A 22874-nucleotide genomic window follows, 5' to 3' on the forward strand; every position below is an offset into this window, starting at 1 on the left:
GAAATCACCAACTCGCAAAATGCTATTATGAAAGGGAAAGTGAGTGCTGTTGTGTTGATAAATCATAAAGGTAACAAAAACCAAATTGAATAGAAGGCTTTTATTACGACAACCATATGACAGTTATACACGTAAAATATTGAGAAGTCGCATAACAACGAATGAAATGAAAGAAAAAATACAACACTCCGGCACTTGAAAATTACGAAAAAATTCAGTTCCACCTTAGCAGGAATTGAATATTGCCACCGCGCACAATCACAACACTGGCTGTCAACATAAAAAATACAGGAAGCACTTTACGTGACCTGCGGAAACAACAGATGTTCACTAGAAAAACAGTAACATGAGGTGGAAGTGGAACGTACCAAGTTATGAACATCCTACGAACAGAAAGCAGGTCAGAAAAGACTATAATGTTCAAGCGGCTCTATAGTTCTTCCTTCTTCTGGAATGATTTCACCGCGTTGCTTTCCATGAATTTCGTCAAGTGGTCCAAGTCTCGATTTCCTTCGTACTTAATCGGGGTTGACTGAAACAGATGATTTCAGAACAACAAGACGCTGTGATAGCGGAAAAATTACTTCACTGAAAGGAAAATCTCACTTTCTTTCCGCTGGGTGCAAAGTAAATGGTAGGGAATCCTCCAACTGAATATGCAGAAGGAGCATCATTAGCGGTAGCGTCCATTTTAGCTATAATCAGATTTGGTTGCGTTTTCTTCAGATTTGCTGCAAGCTCTTTGTACTTTGGCTCAAAAGCCTGAAAATAGAGTAGACGATGAAATTCGATGAACAAGGCGGTGTCTAGTTCTTCAACCAGTTACCTTGCAATGACCACACCATGGAGCATAGAATTCAATAAGCACATCCTTGCTTTCATCGTTAACAATCTGAAGAACATTGTATGAATGTTCACAGAATATTGCACTACGAACCAGAAGCGAGAAATAAAATCGAATCTAAGTTTGATAGAGTCGAAGGATTCTCTTCGTTCACATTATAAATTATACGAATAGGAACGCTCTTTGAACGAAACAAAACACATCCAAGGCTTCTCCATCTAAAAAGTAGAAAAAAATGGAGTATGAATTTGAAGAAAAAAAAACACCAGAGATTTCGGAAAATGATTATAACGTCAAACACAGCTTCTAGTAGTTCACTATCAGAAGGAAACTTTTACGTATTAAAAACTTCCTGTTGACACTCAGTAAATAATAACTACTCTGAATACACACCTTATCAAAGTTTGATCCAACCAGCGTCCGCAAAGGACCCTTATCATCACGAGGTAGGGGAGCAGATTTGACGAAAGCTTTAGCCTTGCCTAAAGATATTCGTTCAGTTAGCAATGATGACAACTTGTTTGTAGTAAAAACCCATAATCTTACATTACTGAGGAGATTTAAAGATTGAAAATTTTCAAAAAAAAAAGAAATATCCTTGCTTACCACCACTGATTTTCTTCATAAAGCCTTCCAGATTTTCTTCAAGCTCATCATCAAATTCGTTGGGGTCCATCGGATACTTTTTTGCCATCATATCCAAACACAATAACGTTGTGTTCTAGTCCGGAATCCGCTTAAATTGCACAATTTATATAGAGTACTTTCGTTTCGGCAACGGTTCATACTTATCCTCATGAGTTCGAATGCAATACGCATCATATTCCAGCCTTTTAATAAAAAAAAAAAGAACGATGTAACACCTAAACCGACGCTTTCGAGTTCCTCAGCGAATTCCTCCTCGTCAGACACCGCGAAGATGTACTTATCTTTTTGATACTAAAAAAAGAACTAGGAAAAAGTCAACAAGGAGTACTGACAATGAACATAGAAGGCTAGAGAATAAGAGGCCCGCGTGACAAAAAAAAAAAACCAACCTTTTGTGCGATATTAAGGACTTTCTGACGCCAGTATTCGCTACCCTCTCGGTACTGCAGCGAAAAATCTGCATTGTAATAGACGACAACAAGTGGGAATTTAGAGTATCGGGTAGCGACATTGCTCTAATTGAAGAAAGTCTAACATTGTTAGAGAAGGGTGAAAACAATCCGTAAATCAGTTTTAGTTTATCAATAGCTAGCGCTTCTGCAATTACATACAGAAACTGACTCTAGTTCGCTTGCCGACAAGAGGAGCAGAATGATCGCGAAAGAACGACAACAGCTCTTCGAGAGTAGCGCCTGCCTGTAAAGTCGAAGAATGTTCCGGTTAATGAATGCCAATGAGTACAAATTAACTACGAAAGTTCCCCTATTAATTGTAAACGGATTTGAGTTACCTTGTTGAATGTCCTGCTCTTAGGCTCGAATTTGCTTTGGAAAAGAGAAGGATAAAAGATGATGATGTCATTCGGTTTTGCATCGTACTTTTTGAAAGCTTTCGGATCCGATACATAGCCCATGGATTTGAACTCCTGAATAAAGAGATTCTGCATCGTCCTAATGGGTCAAGTCGGAAATTTATGAAGTGTGAAGCATGTGCAAAACTGATGTTGCTGTAGCGTGAATGCATAAATAAACGCTGCAATCGCCCTTTCTATCAACCGCTATCAAGGTTTTTAGCTTTCACATTACGGCTTTTTCATATCTCTGTACTAATCCCGACGAAATCTCTAGGGTCCGGCAATAATCATTGTAACCGACATCGACATACAAATATACACTTTCGCTAGTTTGTTTTCGTTTTGTTTATACGATACCTCGCGAAGCATTTCCGCAGCATCAGAGAAGGCCTCAAAAGCGGAAGAAGATTCTGTAGCAAAGAACCCAATAATCGTCACATCATCCTTCACCATGAACCTGCAGAACAACTCAATAACAAGAACTCAAAGGGAAGTGAATGAGGAGTATAGCATGGCAGGGTCAAAGCGAAATGAAGCACGGTTCACCTGCGTTGCTGTGCTCGAAAGGACGTGGTGGAGGTAGCGGTTGGAGTCGAGGTGGGCCATCGTGGGCTGCAGCGATGAGGGTTGCTAACAAGAGTCCCTCTTGATCCTAACTTCCACGCTCCACCGCAACGCTTCGAACGCAGCCGCTTACGCAACTGAGTCGTGGTTCATGTCGTTTTGATCCGACTATATGTACAGACGCACAGTCTGACTTGAAGAGAGTGCAACTTTGGTGATCCAAAAGGTAAAAAAAACTCACCTTTCCACCTCAAAGACTCCGTCTAGTTTTTTCGCCGCTGGCAATGCTTGTTCAGTCATATATTTGACAATTCCATAAGCTTCGCGTGGACCTTTATATTCGAATCTGAATTCTTGGATCTGAATGCTGAAAGTACATCAAAACAATAGAGAATACGACTAGCCTCCTTCCGTTCCGCATGACCTTAAGTGTTGGAAAGCCAGAAACGCCATATTTCTCGGCAAGAGTTTTCTCTACGGTGGCGTCCACTTTTGCGAGTTTAATATGGCTACCCTGAGCCTAAATATGAAGGACTCAAAATAAACAATACTCCTTCTATAAACACTGGGCCGAAGGTCACGGAAACACTTCAATGCTTGTTAACTATCTTTTAACATCATACAAGAATAGCGCCTGCTTTCTGCTTTGTTCAAACCCTCCGTGCTGTTTTTCGCGATAATCTATGCTGTTCAAATCCAAATGCTAATATTTCGGTATGAGTATTCTTCTTAAACTGTTGAAATTGTTTCAGGCATGTTAAGATGAGTTTCCTTCTTAGCTTCTTGAGTTCCTCCTCAGCACAATCCCACAAAACATATTCAGTAAGTATGGAATGCGAGGAAAACGAATGATCCTCATGTTGTGTTGTTGTTGTCATGTTGCGAGTCCGATAAATTATTCTTTGTCCAAAAATATGATTTAGACGTTGAACTCTTGATGTGTGGCTCTGTCCTGTTATATCCACATGTCAGATTGATCAATAAATTAATTAAATCGAGCAATATATCTCAAAACTAAAAGCAGACAAAAAAAGCTCTTAACTTCGAACTCTCGCAGAATCTCTTAAGCCATAATGCTGATGTGATCACTGAGATAAAATTATTTATTGCTGATTTTGGTACTAAATCTTCACCTTCGTCTTGCACCTTTTCATGGTTAATCTTCAAGATTCTCATTGGAACTGTGAGAAAATACTGCTGCTTCTTCGTTGTTTTTTGTCGCGTGGCGTAAAGAAAAAGAGACAGAAAAAGACCCATGGTTACAATCGGGCAGAATTTGGAACCTTCACGAAGGTAGATTTCGTAGCTGCTCTAAAGTCAATTAAGCACTTCTTCCCTCTGGGATCGATCAATAGGTACAAGACTTTCCTGGAAGGATAAAAACACTGACTTGATAAATGGCCAGTTTCACGTTCGTGAACCTCAAACGATTCTGAATTGGAGTGAACGTGGGGGCGCATCCCAAGCGGATTGATACGCCAGTGAATTTATCATTTGCCTTATGCTACAAGATAACTTGAAATTCTCGACGCTGAGTGATTAAATCAAGTGAAAATTATCTAAATGAAGCGCTACTAGTTTTAATATTAGCATCGCTTTTATTTTCGCTGATTTCCATACGTTGATTCGCTGAAACATTTCGATAGAATTCGTGTTTCTCTTGGTTATATGGCCTTTTAGACTTTCCGGTGAATTTTCCCTAGTACTCTGCACAAAATGACTTTTCTACACGCTATTTTTAATTTTTCAACTTTTTTTTCTCTCAAATTTGACAACCATATTCGTTTGACGGTACGATGAGGTATGCCGTACGCAATCTTCGCTTGCAAATGCAACTGAAATCTTTTAGAAAGCATTGCTCTGTTTCATCATTTCTAATTCAAAATGAGGCTGGATATACGGAAAAACCAAAGTTTAAAAGTTGACGTCGCTTAGGTTCATTTAGCAGTTCTTGTAAATTGTTGTTGTTGATATTTGTTAGTTTTTATTATTTCTAGTGAGAATTCCAATAAGTTTATCTACATGTCATGAGGAACATTGGTGAGGAAGTCATAAATAGTTTGACTAGTTATTAATTTAATTTACGCATTTATTTTATTTATTTGCTATTTAATTTTTTGATTTTTTTTTCAGTTCAAACCAATTGAATGATACATATGATGTCTCCGATCACCAAAAATTATACTAAATCAAGCAATGAAATCAATGAAGGTATTATTCATCACCTTTATACACTTACTGCAAAATGTTTCACTAAAAATATATACAATATTAGATTAAATTTATGTTACTATTATATGATTGATCATATGATTTATATTAGTGTTACAGCCACTTCAAGGAAAACCTCCGGATGTTCCTAGTGATAATCAGTCAGATTAGGATCCACAAAAATGAACAAGATCACTACATACTTTCAAACGAGATCAAAAAAACGTAGGCAGAGGATTTTCTTTTTCCTCACTCTCTCTTTTCTCTTTTAATCTCAGTAACGTCACTAATGGGTTCCACTTCAATTCAGAATCTTTTGAGGTTCACGAACAGCGGGGTGCATCATGAGTTAATTCAACAAGCTGATGAGTTCAGTGAGTGCTTCTTTACTCTGCCAAACATGTGTGATGCCCGGGAACCATGAGAAGGTTGGTTGGCAGTAGGGTCGTCTCGAACCATCGATCGATCGGTCGATTAGAGCGGAATCTCTTACCAACTGCGCTACACATGCTCCATTTACCCAAATACCCTGAGGATTTCGCTCCTTAGCTTCCCTTTCCGTTTCTTAATCTTCGCAATCAAAGAGCGCAGTAAGGGATTATTGTGGATATTCATTCTTGAACCATCGACCGTCGTCCAATCGCAGCGGAACCTCTTACCACCTGCTCTACAACTACCATAGGAAATACGTGAGGTCCGCGGGGAAGCTAATTCGACGGTGCGGCTCATTTCACTCAACAGCAAAACAGCGAAGCGCTAACAAACTTTTTCGTTTTCACAAACTATGTACTGGGTAATGGAAATTTATTTGAAGTCACACAGACTTTGACGCGTTGCCGAAAATCTGAGATTTGGCTCTTTTTCCTGTCGCGAGGATACAGTAGTGCCGTTGAAAAATCCGATTCCATATCTGGATAGAGCATCAAGGAAAACCCTTAACTGCAAATTTAGGCATCTGTAGGTGTCCTGGTTCTCTCAAAAGCTAGTTGAGAAAAACTCAAAAATTTGAGGCAAACATTGGGATTTTTCTAAACTAGGTTTCAAAAAGACTAGAAAAGTTAGAGGCAAAAAAAACTTTGTAGAAATATACAAGAAATCTCTCTCTACAGATCTCAGCCAGGTTTATTGCATAAAATTCACTTTGAGCGTAGATATTCAGAAACTTGTTGAGCCTACTTTGTACTATTTTTATCCCTAATTGCGTCTGTAGATGTCTTTTTTCGCTCTGTAGCAGCATCAGAATTGCTTTTTCGACTGAAATTAAGAAATTCGTCACTGTCGGATGAGAAATGTGCTCTTTAAATTCTTTTTACGCTAAATGCAAAAATAGCACCTTTGGCAGGGATTGATTCCTGACCGTCAGAATAAAAAAAAATGAGGCATCGCGCTGAGCCTTCCAATCACAATAAGTCACCAGCATCAGTATTTATTTCAACACAGGATGTAATGGCCAATTTACAGATGTCCTTATCGAAGCCTTTGTAATCGCGCATAAATAAGTCTGCACCACACTTTCTAACTTGAGCCAGCGTGCTTGCTTTTCATTGCAGCTATGCTTCTACTTCTACTTGGTGCTCTCACACTTCTGTTAGCTTCTGAAGATCTCGTTTGTCATCTCAAGCGAATTTTCGACGCTACGTTTCCGTATTACTGCTGATCTTCAACATATTGAACTGGTTGTAACAGAAGAGTGCTGAAGCAATGTGCAAGCTATGAAGATTGGCTCCTATGGTCTCTTAGTACTCAATACGAAGTCACCTCTGGATAGTTTCATTTCTTTCATATAAATTAGTAACACACAATTTTGTAGTGTTTAGACTTGATGGGTTTGACAACAAGTCGATATTTCGAAGGGATCAAAACTTTTAGGTAGTTAATTGCATTTAAAACAATTGGTTTTCTATTTTATCACCTCCACAACATTATCACGTTATTTATTATGCATCACATTTATTCAAGATTTCAGTTGTTTGTGCTAATTCAAAAGTAACAGAGAGGCTTGTTTATAGAAATCTTGATATTTTAGAAAGAATGCTATTGCCACTGGTACGTTTCCCTTGTCTGCGAGCTTCTTCTTTCTCCTTTCTGAAGGCTTTCCTTCTCGTTCAGATAATGAGGGTTGCCTTACCGCCTTGCATGTACGACTACACATTATTTCCACGATTTGTGCCACCGAAGCGACTCCGACGTCATCAAGCATAAGTTAGAATACCAAAAAAAGCAAAGTCGTCCATTTTCAAGATTACCTCAAAAAGTGCAGTAGTTTCATTACCAGAATTATGAAGAATAAATTTTTTAAAAATCATTTTGTGGTTTGTGTACCCCTTTTTTAGCTTAACTATTTATGCTACAATAGTCTTCCTAAACCGCAACCGCGAGTCATCTTCAATCGCTTATTCAAATAATAATCAAATTTATTTTGAACTGAAGTACTGAATATGCATCATTGACGTTTTTACTTCCATGAGACAACTCTTCCATTTTTTAGTCGCAGATATCGGGACCTGAAAAAGAGCCTTAGAATACGTTTCATTTGTGAATATATTCTGATATGCGGTGAAAACATGCCATTCACTGCTGATCCTCCTTCAAGTTACAGCAGTTACAGCAGCAGTTTTTCTGCTAAATGTTGTATACCTAAATTACACTAAATTTTGTACCCCTTAATATATGTTTATTTTAAATCGACAACCTCGTCTTCCTTTGCTCTTTGCTCCTTACATTTTTTCTGATTTTCCAAACTCTAGTTTAATTTTTATTCTTAATTTTCCGGCCCCTCTTACGACCCCCTTTTGAGAACTTCTCAACACACGCTTCACACTGCACAATGTCCACTTGCCTCTCACCATCTGAGGGAAGATTAGTATGTCATTCCAGAGGTTCTCCCGTGCGAAATACGATATGCTATCACGTCGGTAAAAAATCGTACGGCACCCCGTCCCGACAGAATAAAACAAAAATATCTAAAGAACCTTCCACCGATACTGATCAAGACCCTGGCGAGGCTCTTTACACGTTTCTTGTCGAAATGCAAGGTACCTTTACAGTGGAAGAGCAACGAGACTGTGTTACTGTATAAGAAGGAGATCCATACGACAAAGACAACTATCGCTAAATCTGACCGTAATCTGCAAGGTGTTTACAAGAGTGACCCTGAAGATAAAATTGAAAAGTCTTCGATGAAGGACAGCCATGCGAGCAGCATTTTCACACTGTTTCGAAAATTGAGGTATCAGGAGAGTACAAGATGCCGTTCTGTCTCACCTTCATCGACTTGGAGACTCAGTTGAGACGGAAGAGGTCATGGAAGGCTTGGACAAGGCATCTCTGCTCAGTACATAAAGTGAGGCACGGGATTCGAAGTTCTCTCCTACTTCAGCGATTGAAGATTAGAGACTAACTTACGCTTCCCAAGGAAAGTAAAATAAGGTGGGACAGACACGTGATTTGCTTTAACGACAACCGCTGGACCAGAGACGTGAGCGTATAGGTTTCCCGTGATAATAAGGAAGACCGTCGACACGACGGTCAAATTTCTTCGACAAGTCCTTCAAGAAAATTATCTCTTCCTGTCCCATGCCAAAAGATGAACTGCTGGGCAACTCTGGCACGCGATCGGGGCAAATGGAAGAATTACTGGCGCCTCCTCGACCAGCTCGAAGAGAAACAGGAATTAAGGTAGTAAAGAAGGTCACGGTTGACTTTGAATTTTGTGTTCTGTTGTAGAAATAAGCCCAAAGTCATCTGCAATGTTGTGCACTTCGATGAGACTTCAATCGTGCTCTGATGCTTCGAATTTCTCACGGTTAATCATCACGACTGGAGGGGGTTTGTGATCTCGAAGATTAGAGGATCTGATATAATGTATACTCCTTCAAACAACAATCGCAGCCTATCAAAGTTTTCACGAGGACGACGAGGTGTCACACTGTCTAATGTGTAGGATAGAGGATAGAGTCACTGGCGTACCAGTCCACTTGGGATGAACCATCACGTTTTACTACGATTCGTAAATCATTCAATATTCAATTACAATTCGTAAAACAGTATAGCGGCAAAATGAAAAGATGTTCCCATGTCATCAGCACTGCTGATGGGGTAGCTGTCGGTGAAGCAACCCTTCCAATTTGGAAGGAACACTTCAAGACCTTGCTGAACCGGCTAGCACCGTCAGCTTATAACTCGAACACGTTCATAGACCGACATACGCGGTTAACGAGGACCCCCACGACCGAGGTCGGAGGTCCTGATTTGTATTCAGAAAATGAAGAATGGAAAATCTGGTGGAGACGACGGGATTAGCGCAGAAATGTTCAATATGGATAAACGAAAGGATACCTGATTCGTGGAGACACGCTATCATATTCTTCTCCACGAGAAGTTATCCGTCACGGACCCAAGGAATTATCGAGGAATCTCTTCGCTGCGTGTTATGTACAAGGTATTGGAGCGCATTATCCTGGACCGACTCATTAAACATCGCGAAGAAACAACGCGCGACGAGCAAGTTGGCTTTCGTCCTGGCCGATCTACGATTGTCCAGGTGTTCATCGTCAGGAGAGTCATCGAAATCTGGCAGCGGTATTCGAAGCCAATGCAACTAGTGTTTCTGGACTTTGAAGCCGTGTTCGACTCTCCTCATTGAGACCGTCTTCTTAACGCGCTTCGCGCCGATGGAGTACCAGGAAAGTTCGTTCGCTTGCTTGATGACATGAATCAACGAACAACTGCTGCAGTTCGAACATCAGGCGGATGTACAACATCATTTGAAAAGGTAACTGGTGTAAGACAAGGGGCAGTGGCAGGACCCTTCCTGTTCAATTTCGCCATTGACGACATTATGCGAACAACAGTCGACCAGTGTCCTGCCGACATTGTCTTAGCACCATCAGGGTGCCCCTTGACCGACCTCGAGTACGCCGACGATGTTGTTATATTCAAAGGTACGAAAGCAGTACGAAACTTCAACATGTTGTCAACCTTGTATCGAAGCTGGCTGCAGCCTACGGACAACGCCTATGCCCTGATAAATGCAAGCAGATGTGGATCTCTTCGAGACCTCGAACGGGAATCAGGGTGGGCGGACAACCGATAGAACTCGTCAATGAGTTCCTGAGACGGCTGTATTCTGAAGAACAACGGCAGCTACGAGAGAGATGTTCAGCAAAGATGCGCTAAGGCCACTTCTGCATTTAACTCCTTAACGAAATGTCTGTGCTCGACCTCCATCACCAACGAAGTCAAACTGCGAGTCTACCTATCCGCAATTCGCCCCATCATGATGAACGGATCGGAGACTTGGGCAGCACCATCAACGGTTATGGAGAGGCTTGACCTGGCACGGAACGAAAGCTGCTTAGACGGCTACTTGGCTACTTTTGGCCTAGGTGTGACACAATGACACAAGATTTTTACGCAGAAATTGATGTGGTTTACCGGCGGATGACACGTAGAAGATATCGACATCTTGGCACCGCCTTCGAAAGTGGCTAAAGTAAATCGTCTTCGCTTCCTTTGCTCATATATTAAGGAGACCGGCAGATCGCCTTGTCCAACGAGTTCTGAAGAGTTCGTCGGGTTCGAGCTGGAAGAAGCCACCAGCTGGAAGAGCTGTGTTCAAGCAGGACGATGGCGGCACACAAGTGTGGGTAATCGCGTCAGGCCGCCGATTTTTTTTTTATATATATATATATATATATATATATATATATATATATATATATATATATATATATATATATATATATATATGTTCATCAGCCCGCCAATTAAGTTAAGTTATATATATATATATATATATATATATATATATATATATATATATATATATATAAATATATATATATAGTTCAGGGAGTGATCAAATAAGCTGTTCAACCGTATTGTAAGTTTGAAACAGTACTGCAAAGAAACCTCATAAAAAATCGTGATATACGCAAGTATAGTTCATCCGATAGCCCTTAGATAAACACTTGTTCGCAACATTGTCAAAACAGGTAAAGAAGGGTGCATAGAGGACAAAGAACGGAGGAATCAAGGAAAACCATAGAGATGGCTATATCAAATGAGGTAACGATACTTACTGTTTTTTTTACCCCTCCATCCTCTAGTACATATCTTCTAACACATATTACTGAAATGTCACACTTATTCCCGAACTATGAATTAAACTGTAAGTAACTGCAATTTGACGTGAGTCCCTTTGCGTACATAATCCTCCTTAATAATCCTTCTTGGACTCCATAATTGCTGCAATATTAAATCACACCATAAGTAATGCTATGCTGCATAATTTGTCTATTTCTCGAAGTTAGAAATAGCATTATTTTCTTTACAAGATACTCTACTTTATTTTCTACAACAATATTCGATTATTCGATTCTTTCTGGTGGATTTTCAATGCCCTCCCACAAAAATTCGACCCCATTCTCTTAGACATTAAGTTATGTAACTGAGAAGTTTTTTTTTAAAGGCAGTATACCACGAATCTGAGGAGGTGCGAATTTCAGGTGGAGTATCCGTACACGGGGTCGTAGATTATGGAGACGGGAGTAGTTCATCTCTTCTTGCATTACTGCTGCAAACAACCGCCTCAAGAATGCTGTTTTGTACGACACCATCTATTGCAACGCCGCATCCCTTGCGCCGCCTCGCCCTGCGATTCGTCGAAAATCAATTCGGACTGCCCCGATAGACAGTGAGGAAGGCTTTGCGTGTAAGGATAGCGCGCTGCAATAGTAGGCATCGTACAAAACAGCACTCAGGGGCCGGTTGCTCGCAGTGATTCAGGTAGAGATGAGCGCAACCACCCTGGTCTCCATAATCTACGACCCCGTATACGGATCCTCCACCTGAAATCCGTACCATCGCAGATTCGTGGTGTGGATTTCCCATGGAAAGTTTCTATACGGGGGCCGTAGATTGCGGAAAACCATATGGTTGCGCTCATTTCTCCGTAGTCGCTGTGAGAGACAGTCTAGCCTACTCGTCTTTTTTTTACGACGGGTTGCATTTGTCGTATAGAAGCTTAGTGCTGAGAAATCCATAACACATCAAATTCATACTACACTGTCTTAAATTAGATCATCTCGTTGTTAGAGGTGGATCTTACCGGTGTAGGAGTCATGACATAGGAGAGGCCAGTCAGGACGTCGAAACTTATATTAAGAGGCATATTTGACATTTTCTCACTTTCGACTGGACATAAAAACGGAAAATCATGTCAAAAAATAGAATGTCAGCGAAAAACATTTATTAAGGACGACCTTCATACACGTAAAATTTAAAGACGTCGAATCAGAAAATGTGCATCACTTGAAAATCGTGACAAGTGTGCCATGTTTCACGAATTCAAAACTGCTACTGCACATAATCACAGCACTGGCTGTTCACGTTAGTAGAAAATACAGTGAGTCTCTTACATCACCTTTGAAGACAAGACGTAATTAGTAGAATAATATTAAAAGGAGGTGAGAAGACAACGAATAAGCTTGGAGGTAGAAAGTACGAAGTCATAAACAGCCTACGAAAAAAATACAGATCGAAAAAGATTGCAATGTCCGTGCGGCTTTACAGTTTTTAACTCATTTTGTTTCCTCCACCAGGAACTGAGGGTGACTGAACTAGATGAGATCAGAATAGCAAGATACAAACTTAAACACTGTAGTAACAAAGGACAAAATTCTTTTCTAAATAATACTTTTCGTTTCTTACTTACTCGACTACCTCTCCTGTTGACAACATTAGCAGGGCGATCAGGGATGAACATCCTCATTTGTTCATTAGCAGCCTGCAAAGTCCAAGAATCTTTTGTGAAGTATCTGCGAAGTCAGTTTCACAACCTCTCTTCTTCTATACGTCCACACGTTACCAGCGTATCTTCCGATCCAATTCACGATCTCTGAACAACCACACATTTGGTCAAGTGCGACAGTGAAAAGAGGAAGTATAGCGTGATGGATTCTTATATAAATCTAGCGAGTAATTCTTTAGAGTAAGGTATTCAACGTAGAAAATCCTGAGTAGACGGAGTTTTAAAGTTAAAAAGCTTCAAATTAATATTATTTTTCGAGTAACAATATCATAGAATTAATTTGGCTGTTACGTTTTGAAGACTTCACTGAATCAATGATTAAGGCATCACCCCACCAATCTGAAGTAGTACGCGTTTCAGGTGGGTTATGCATATACGAAGTCGTGGATTATGGGGAGGTTGGTGATTCCGTCCATTTTTTCCTAATTGCCGTAAAAAAACGGCACGGAGGATGCGACGCGTGAAGAAGGCTACGCGCTCCTCCCTTATAGAGAATTCTTATGGAGCGCCAATAAACGCTCGACGCCACATCTTCCGGGCTGTCTTTACGGCGATTAGGAAGAAATGAGCAAGATCTCTCCCGTTTCTGCAATCTACGATCCCGTATAGTCTTTGATCATCGGAAATCCATATCACGTCAGATTCGTGAGGTGATGCCTTTAATCCACTTTTTAGTGAGGTATGCTAAGGAATATGTAAATAAAACTATACAATTTTCTCTCCAATATAAACAGATGAATTCATATAAATGCAATTATTTTGCTCCAAAAAAACAATGAAGATAGATAATGTTATCTCGATGTATTATTTAAGATTTATCTTATTCTTATTCAACATCGAAAGAACCCAAACAATAGTCATTGGAACTAAGCACCCCAACGATTGGTTAAACCCGCAAATCACTATTTCGACGTAGTTCAAGAACCACAGCGAAAGCCTAAAGTTCGCGTTGTAGATCGCAGCACGATTCGGTTCATCCTCCACTAATCGTCGTTAAAAAAAATGGAGAGGGAACCGCTTTAATTAATGCGAGATATGTTATAATATTATAAAACGCGCACCCTTGTACACGCACCCGATCCCCTCAGTAGCCCATTCATTGGTTTCACTCGAATAGGCTACTTAGCAAGTCTAATTATTCTTCGACCGCCCGCACGTGCCCGCCGGTGATGCGTTGTAACTGGTTTCGTAGGAAAGGACATCGTCTTCCACTTCTGTTTCTATGACGATTAGGGAACGATGGTCGGAATCACGGTGGTTTTCTGCAATCTACAACCAGAGCACAAAACTTTCGCTATGATTTCCGCACCATGTCAGAATCTTAACACGCTGCCTTTGAAGATGCTCAAACATTTTGTTGGAGATTAACTTCCATGAAATATTCTAGCATAAAGTCACTTCTTTATTGGGATAAACTCTTTTCAAGACCACACTTTCCTTTCACCTAGAACCAACCTTTTGGTAATGCGGAAGTGGATTTCAAAAATTGTTCCTTTCTATCTACAGACAGCTGAAAAGGACCTAAGACCTGCAATGCACAGGAGGAGACGAGAGCAACGTGGTTGATCCCTTAGTCTTCTCTATAGCCCAGTTGGAGCTCCCAAGGTTCCTTCTTCAACCGCACCACTTACGCGTTTGCACCACTTGCGTGCTAACGGATGTTTTGACGAAACTGGTGCGATTGTATAACTGTTCCTCTGCTCCATTCGTTTGTAACGTATCACACTTCTTCTCAAATAGATGTTTCCTTCAATTTTTTCCTCCTTTTTTCACGTTTTCATTCCTTTGCTTCTAACGTTAAAGAAGACCCATATCAAACATGACAAAAAAGAAACCCTGCTACTTTATGAAAGACACTATTACCAGAAATATTTGATTATTTAGGTTCGCGTGCGTCAGATGGCTGCGCAATTGTCTGCTCTCGCATTTTTAATTTATTCCTACTTATCACTCTAACTTCTCCTGTCTCTCCCCTTATCACATCCGGTTCAATCTAAGGTTTCTTTTTTGTGTAACCATCATTCTTTATTTTAACATTCCAACTATTCTCACACAACTGCTTTAATCATTCAAAGACACCCCCCACGAATCTGAGGTGGTGCGGATTTCGGGTGGAGTATTCCTACAAAGGATAATAGATTATGGAGAGGAGGGTGATTCCGTCCACTTCTTCCTAATTGCCGCAAAAAAACGGCCCAGAAGACGCGGCGCCGCACAAGGCTGGCGAACTCCTTGTAGAAAAAAGTGCCCCAGAACGCCCGGAGCCGTACCTTCCGGGAATTTTTTTAACGGTAATTAGGAAGAAATGGACGAAGTCACTCTCCTTCTCATAATCTACTATGCCGTATAGCAAAACTCCACCTGAAATCCGTACTACCTGAGATTCGTGGAGTGATGCCTTGTACTTACCCTAATCTTTCAACGTTTTTCTTTTTCTCTAACACTCCCATCTACATTTCTAACAAATGTTAACTTGAAACCCTATACATTGCCGTTTCGATCTTTTTCTGTGATCTTTTAACCGTTTAACAAATCCTTTTTTGCCTGGTGCTGTGAACTATTGTGTTATCGATATCCCCTTGGTAGGCCAAATATAGTTTAGGTCATGCCAACCAGATCCACTCGCGTTGCAAAAAAAAAAACCAAGCTGCACTTTCGTTGCAGGCTAACCCTCGTGGTGAGATTAGAACGGCAGAATGTACACAAACAATAGAAGCGAACAATGACGAAATGTTAGTAACAGAACTGATAGCGCTGGTGCTGAATGGTGGGGTCCTGCGCTTTTTGTTTGAATCTCCCACCTCGACTGAAAGCCTTAATCTCTCAAACTCAACGTCTTTACATAACCCCTGTACAAAAAAGTATGTTCTGACATTGATCCAACATGAAAAGAAATCTTTCGTATCGAGAACGCTGCTTAGTGCACAGCGAATCCATGAAGTCCTTCTATTTATACTTGAGGCACAAAATGAAGGACAATGGAAGACTTCCTGGTCTTGAGGATCAAATAGGAGCTACTTATATCAGAGATGCTAATAAAACTAATGCCCTAGCCCTTCATTTTGCTAGTGTGTTTTCTTCAGACTGCAGTAATAACATTCCAGACATTGTTGGCATAACTCCTATCTAACAGCAGTGCAGTGTCATATTTTTCCATCTTTCAGATATCTACAAATACATCAAGTCTCTTAAACCGTCGGTTAGTGAAACGTATGATGGAATCCCGCCAATTGTATATAAGGAGTGTGCTGCTACTTTATGTTGCCCTCTAGCCCATATCTTTAATATCTTCATATTAGGTGAAGTCTATTAGGTGAAGTTCGCGAGGTGCGAGAAGCACCATAGTTACAATGATTTCTAAATCCCTAGGTACTAAGCTGCAGAGCACTTACCGTCCTATTAGCTTATTGCCAACGCCAGTCAAAACTATGGAAAAGATAATCAGGGATAAACAATTGTCTTGGCTAAAGAAGTTTCATCTCATTTCCACTCAACAACATGAGTTTACCAGGAGCTTCGACATATACTAACCTAATTGACGGTATTTTTGATTGGTCCTTAGCTTGCAATCAAGGTAAATCGATTGATATAATATACGTTGACATGTTAAGAGGCCGTATGTCACTCTAAATTAATTGCAAAGCTTAAGTACTTCGGAATACGAGGCCATGTTATAGATTGGATTATCTCGTATCTTAGCATGAGAAGTATGACAGTCAAAGTTGGCCATAAATATTCAGCCAAATTCCCTTGCAGAAGTGGAGTTCCACAAGGAGGAGTCCTGTTCCCTCTCTTGTTTCTCATCTCCACTATCGACTTACCTAGTGTGCTCAGAACTTCTTTTCACGTCAGTGTCCAAATGTACGCTGATGACTTTAAGATTTACGGCATATACGATGACGGAAACTACCTCGAAGTACGCACTGTACTTCAGACATCACTGGCTAAAATGCCCGACTGGGCTTCCAAATGGGATCTGCGCATTAACTACTACAAGTCTCTGGTTATGAATGTAGGTAAAGGGAATGTGACTGAATATGAAAAGTTTGAAAGGAGTAACTCCTAAAATTTGCAAATATGTAAGAAACGTAGGAGTTTTTGTGGGTGATAACTTCAACTTCACAGAACATATTGATCATACTGTAAGAAAAGCATTTTCTCTATTTCGACTATTCCGCATTGCTCACACCTCTAATCCAACTATTCTCACTTGTCTATACAAATTGTTCGTCTTACCTTATCTTGAATATGGCTCTCAAATGTGGAGTCCTTCAAAGAAAAACATATAGCAAAGCTCGAAAAGGAGCAAGAGACTTTTACCCCTATGTTATTCAGAAGAAGGTCAGCTGAATTAGCGGTGAATAGCTACAAGGATCGTCTCAAAAAATTAGGTATGAGCAGCTTGAAAGACATACGTATACATGCCGACCTAATCTTCCGTTTTCGAGTCCTCGCAAATGAAACCAAATCAGCGCCCAGCAAGTATTGGTGCTTCAAACCTACTAGTGAAAGAACTGGTGGTTTCAATTTACACTACTGATGCCCTTTGCACAGGGCATGGAACTGGATCACAGATTCAGGTCAATGATACCTCTTAGTTGTCTTTTACATTTCTCCATTTCTTGGATTGGTTCTCCTACAGTTATCCTTTTCAGCTTACTGCGAGGCCACTCTTTCCCTTCTTCCGACATATGAAGTCTACTCCGCCCAGTGAAGCTCATTCGCTAACGAGGATACTGATATCTTTTGGCTAAATCAATTTTTAATTTGTTCTGTCATATTACCGCCTCTCAATTACTTCTGAATAACTTCCTTTTACTAATTTTCGCATCTTTTGGTAAGTTTGGTCTTGACTTGTCTAGATTGTGGTGTTCAGTCGTTTGAGGATCACGAAAGTTGGTGAATCCTCTTGCTTAAAGTCCCCCGTCAGATTCGCCTCTAGTTCCAACGTGCTCCTTATGCCTTGGGCTAATTTGGTTGTCCGAAGCCTGATGTTTCGATAATTGGACCAATATAAGCGCTCTTGATGGGAGAACAGATGTCATAAGAGATTTTTCACCTTTTGGAGTAGGAAAACGACATGTTAGACTTGTTATCCGCCTCAGAAAAGACAGTGCCAGTTTTCTCTGACAATAAATTGAGTTCCGGTTATACTAAAGCTTGTAATTTTTTTTGGTAAGGTAATGTTAGGTTAGTTAGACAAAGTGTATTCCATTTTTTATATCTTTCTTTTCTAATGCACCATTGGTGTATGTGAATAAATAAATAAATAATATGATTTGATGATGAAAAAGCATACATAGAAATCCACCTACCTTCTTCACAGGGTTTGCCAATGTATTGATACGGTCCCTTGCGATCTTTCCAGAGCATCAATGTTGGATACCCTCGTAAATGGTAACGATTGGTAATTGCGCTGTTCCTCTCGGCGTCAATCTTCGCCATCGGAATACTCACTCGTTTTGCCACTCTCTGGTAAACGGGAGTCATATACATGCTGTGATCACACCTGAAAAAGTTCAACTAAATTTTGATGCAACTATCTTAAAAACGTATCAAGTTCTGCGGTGAGCACCATCTGTTACTCGATTACTTTCAAATATAGCAGACCGATGCGAAGATCTTAAACAAGCATTAAGCAAACATGAAGATCTTATGCAAAGGCCCTTGTTGAGCAGCCACCAGCTCCTCAAAAACAACAACGGCTTTCCAATCAAAAAGACTCAAATTTTAGTGTGAAGTCAATTCGGAGATGAATTAGGATATCAGCGACGTAGCGCGCTAGCACTTCCGATCACCTCCGTACCAAGACTGGAGGTAGCGAGAAACACACGGCGAGAGCTATTGCGCCACCATTCAAATCATTCTGACCCAACCTCATACTCCAAACGTCTGATTCTGGTATTTTATAACCCCACAATATATCTAGAGAATAAGTGGGTTTTATCATGGCTGTAGCAAAGCACATCATCACAGCGCACACCTGAGAGCAAAAGAACGAAAAAATCAAAATCCAGGAAAAAGGAACAAAAGGAGGATGAAACAAACCATGATGAGATAGAGAAGGATGCTTTATCAGTACAATAAAAGCAAGGATGTATGGAGCCGGGGACAGCGGAAGTTAGATGGATAATCAACTCGTAAATCCTGTTCGCTCGGACAAAGATTTGTCTCCCTCAGCGTTTCTACATTGCATTCGACTTCCTTTGCACAACCTATATTCTCTTCACGCTTGAAGACAGTGTAACACGATTTTAATGTGGTGCTGAAACCACACTACAACCCTAAAGTAAGGGTTGTAGATTAATCGTGAAAAAACGGCGTGGAAAATGCCGCTCTTTCCTACTATTTCAGTTACAAAGCGCCACTCTTGGCACGAAATCTGAGGAGGTCTCTTCTTATTGAAGCAGAACCAATGAATAGGCTGTTGAGAGGACCGTGTTGTGTACAAGGGAATGTGTTTTAACGTATCTCGTAGGAACAGACGCCTTTTCCACAACGAGCAGTTTTCTACAAACAAAGCAAAAAATGATGCAATCTACTACCCGAACACTACGTATTTGCTGAATGTTCTGCATTAAAATAAAGTCGTCTTGTCCTGCATTCAAAAGGCTAGTAAAGAAAAGAAGTGATGTTGCTTTCAGTGAAATGTCAAGACTACTTGTCAATTATTCAAACCAAGAAAAAGGAGGTTGAGAAGCTGAAGGCGCAGATAATAATATTAAGATATTGAGAATAATAATAATAAGATATTGAGAAAACCTCAGCAGGAAAATAATGACAAAAAGAATACAGAAGCACACTAAAGGTGTACAGAGACACTAGCGGAAGAACTAAAGGCCACAAGGAAAATGATGCTGACACCTTTCAGCCGAGTTTTTTTTTTCAACGCCGGCATACGTCGAAATTGAGACTTCTCCACGAAAAGACGCGGTCAAGTGTGTAGAACACGAGTACAGGAGTACTGTCACGCTCCATTCCACCTAAGAGTCCTGTAAAACGCTACGGAAGACAGCGTGTTGATCGGATTAGGCACTTGGCAACGTGTCGCGTATGCGACCGTAGGCAGCATACAGACTGCTCACAACATTGAGCAAGAGGTAAACAGGTGTCCACTGATTGCTGGCTCGGCTGTAAACGCGGTGCGAACGCGTTAACACCATAACACGTGTTAGGAATGCGACCATTCTGTGATATTCCGCTTGCCGGTGACGCTCCCTCCTGATGACATAAAGGAAGCTCTACTGAGGACATCTGTATTTTTGAATGCAGGTGATTTCTAATCGTGCAGAATGAGGCGAAACGCGTACGTTTCTGCAGTGCACAACTCTAAATGAACCTTGCAAAGAAGGGATTCGCACGCTCAAAAATGTACGCAGCGGGTATCTCATCATCTTCCTTTTTAAGGGAGCTGATCAGCTAAGGCCCCAAAGACCTGGAGCATACGTATTAAAAGCCAAAAGATTACAAGTTATTAGTGAGAACCTCTCAAAATTGTCTCTGTTTAATAGTTACAATTTTTCTCAATAATGATAGTTCTACTAACAAATGAAGATCGTTTTATCTTTCTGCGTGTGTGTCTGGCACAAAGCCGATGAAAGGTACGTGGTGTCTGATAAAAACGTCTATAGAGTTACGTAAGCGGCCGCAATCGTGGTTCATTCATCACCGTAGCCCTTATGCAGTAAACGATAACCTCAAATTTCAGCTTCAGAGGATCAAAATTAATGAAACTAACCAGTCGACATAAAAATTCGCAACGAATGTGGGACACATTGTAGCAAAATCATCGAAGTTATTGTAGGTTAAGATATAAACACAATCATCCATCTGGAAGTTGTTGCATAGATCAGGACATGGCGGACACGGATCGCATGTATCAGGCGGACAAGGTCCGGTGGTATCCTTCGGCGGTGGTGGTGGAGGCGGTTTGATGATTTCACCAGGCGGAGGTGGTATACCAGGCGGTGGTGGTGCAGGTGGTTCCACAGGCGGAGGCGGTGTGATGATTTCACCATACGGAGGTGGACACACAGGCGGAGGAGGACACACAGGGGGAGGTGGTACATTCTTATAACCAAACGGAGGCCACCCAGGCAGAGGTCGCCCCCAGGGATCCACAAGCGGAGGTACTTTCTCCTCACATTTGTCCTTCATATCGTTGTCAGCTTTCGGTTCGGGTTTAGAGTGTCCATGCACCATTTGTTCAATATGTTCTCTGTTGAGGAAATACAGTAGCAGTAATGCAGCAGATGAATAATGTCCTAAAAAAGAAAAGAAATCTATCTTTGGGTGAGTAAAGGTTTTTGAATGACAACACTTAAACAAACAGGACTTAATTTGAAAAAACTTGACAAGATTACCACAACAAAATACCAAGAATGTGTAGAAATTAAAATAACTAGAAGGTAACATTTTGAGGTCGGAACGACCTTTCTTTCCTTACGTTAGCGGGCGAGTGAGGATTCTACTCATCTCTGCAGTCAAAGTGGAGATGACGATTGCTCTGCATTAATCGTAATGCTTGACTCCTCCGCGCTGCTTTGAGAAAAGGCACTTACGCAATTGCAAGATATTAGCTCGTATTGACTCGACTATACTAGGCGTTGATCTATTACTACGTTGTGTAAAGTGGTTCAGATCGATGCGAATATGTCATGCAGAACCGATGGAAATCAGATCCCCGATGAAAGGGTGAATGTAGAAACGTCAGGAAGGAAGTAACAAAATTTTCTTCATAACGATATTTAAAGCACAACATCCCTAATAAAACACATGCGAGGGTCTGAGATTCAGAACCAACGTAGCTTGCTATCTCCTCTTTCTCCGAAATCAAAGGGAAAAGTACAACGCTATGGGTCGTCTCCTGTGCTGTCAGCAACTGAAAATGCAACATTCTTTGATACCTACTTAAGCACTCAGTATTTTTTTAGACCTGTTCTTGTTTGTCTCAACTTTGTAGTGCCCATTAGGCTCTAGAATATGATAGATTCGGATCAAAACAACCTAAACTTTACTATAGTTGCGTAAGCGGGAGTGAGCGGTGGTGATCGACACTTACTTATTCCAGCGATACGGTTGCAGCAAGCAGAAGTCGCTCTTATTAGCGCCCAGCCACTTCGTTAACAACTTTTTACGCAACAGCGCTGCAGTTCGTTTCAAAATGACTATATGTCATCAAATGAGGGTACAGTAGGCAAACTTATCCAACCTCAAATGCAGGTGTACTGAGGAACGAAAGGATGGCGAATGGAATATCGTTGTCGTAAAAGACGAAACTATGTGAAACTTCATAAAAATCAAGACAAACACGGCTATTATCAAGCGCTTCTTCAAAGGTAAAACATCAAAAATGGGACATACAAGTAAATTGATCTGAAGTGCTTGCAGCCACAGAGAGCTTGTTCACGCAAACGTCCTCCACTTCTGTAAAGAACTAAATGAACTAGATGATCTTCTTGCTAACAAGCAAATATTGATAATGATTGTGGACTGTGTCTGATTTTTTCGTAAGAACAGAAACATTCAGATCGTTTTTCCCTGTCGCCTTTGCTGAAGAGGTCGAATCCTATTTGTTTATCTATCTGTCTACCTATCCATCTAAAATCCTTAAAATCTCAAAAAGGCCGTTGGGTTAGCCTTTATGAAGGCTGTGCACATTCGCTTGCTTCGCGACTTTAACGGGACTTCCACAAATGGGGGAAAGTCGCTCCTTCCACAGCAATCCACAATCAGCGAACCATTCGCCGAATTCCTCCTTCGGCTTCGATGCAAGCTCAGGCCAAGTGCTAATCAGTAATCTGAGTGAAGTCACGAAGAGTGAGAAAGTTAGAGACACCCACTATGCAAGTGGAATGGTTTAACAACGTGAACGGTTAATGCCTTTCATGGACGTTTTCGCGACTCGCACCGCTCCTCACGATCAAAGCCTGGACGGGAGC

The 22874-nt window shown here is 40.8% G+C and overlaps 3 protein-coding genes across 6 annotated transcripts; 1 reads left to right on the plus strand and 2 right to left on the minus strand.

Moving 5' to 3' along the window:
* Window positions 1–430: 430 nt before the first annotated feature.
* On the minus strand, window positions 431–7320 carry RB195_009070 (uncharacterized protein; the record flags this gene model as incomplete). Of its 2 annotated transcripts, none has more annotated exons than XM_064195896.1 (12): window positions 431–532; window positions 607–762; window positions 827–892; window positions 1238–1326; window positions 1708–1783; window positions 1882–2007; window positions 2114–2188; window positions 2283–2417; window positions 2703–2802; window positions 3151–3269; window positions 3334–3429; window positions 7249–7320. In XM_064195896.1, the coding sequence occupies 12 exons, from the start codon at window positions 7318–7320 to the stop codon at window positions 431–433; spliced, it is 1212 nt and encodes a 403-aa protein (XP_064047041.1). The 2 variants fall into 2 exon arrangements, with proteins under 2 accessions (XP_064047041.1, XP_064047042.1); XM_064195897.1 differs by having other exon boundaries at window positions 3151–3255; window positions 3314–3429.
* Window positions 7321–8696: 1376 nt separating this feature from the next.
* RB195_009071 (uncharacterized protein) lies at window positions 8697–10521 on the plus strand (the record flags this gene model as incomplete). Of its 2 annotated transcripts, XM_064195899.1 has the most annotated exons (5): window positions 8697–8798; window positions 9608–9701; window positions 9767–10013; window positions 10064–10196; window positions 10255–10521. In XM_064195899.1, the coding sequence occupies 5 exons, from the start codon at window positions 8697–8699 to the stop codon at window positions 10519–10521; spliced, it is 843 nt and encodes a 280-aa protein (XP_064047043.1). The 2 variants fall into 2 exon arrangements, with proteins under 2 accessions (XP_064047043.1, XP_064047044.1); XM_064195898.1 differs by lacking the exons at window positions 8697–8798; window positions 9608–9701; window positions 10255–10521 and having other exon boundaries at window positions 9832–10215.
* Window positions 10522–12698: 2177 nt separating this feature from the next.
* RB195_009072 (uncharacterized protein) lies at window positions 12699–21135 on the minus strand (the record flags this gene model as incomplete). Of its 2 annotated transcripts, none has more annotated exons than XM_064195900.1 (5): window positions 12699–12737; window positions 12838–12909; window positions 12962–13020; window positions 18249–18442; window positions 20672–21135. In XM_064195900.1, 5 exons carry the CDS (start codon window positions 21133–21135, stop codon window positions 12699–12701), a joined length of 828 nt encoding a protein of 275 aa, XP_064047045.1. The 2 variants fall into 2 exon arrangements, with proteins under 2 accessions (XP_064047045.1, XP_064047046.1); XM_064195901.1 differs by having other exon boundaries at window positions 20672–21090.
* Window positions 21136–22874: the final 1739 nt, after the last annotated feature.

The sequence above is a fragment of the Necator americanus genome, chromosome III (genome assembly GCF_031761385.1).
Source record: "Necator americanus strain Aroian chromosome III, whole genome shotgun sequence".
Taxonomy (NCBI): domain Eukaryota; kingdom Metazoa; phylum Nematoda; class Chromadorea; order Rhabditida; family Ancylostomatidae; genus Necator; species Necator americanus.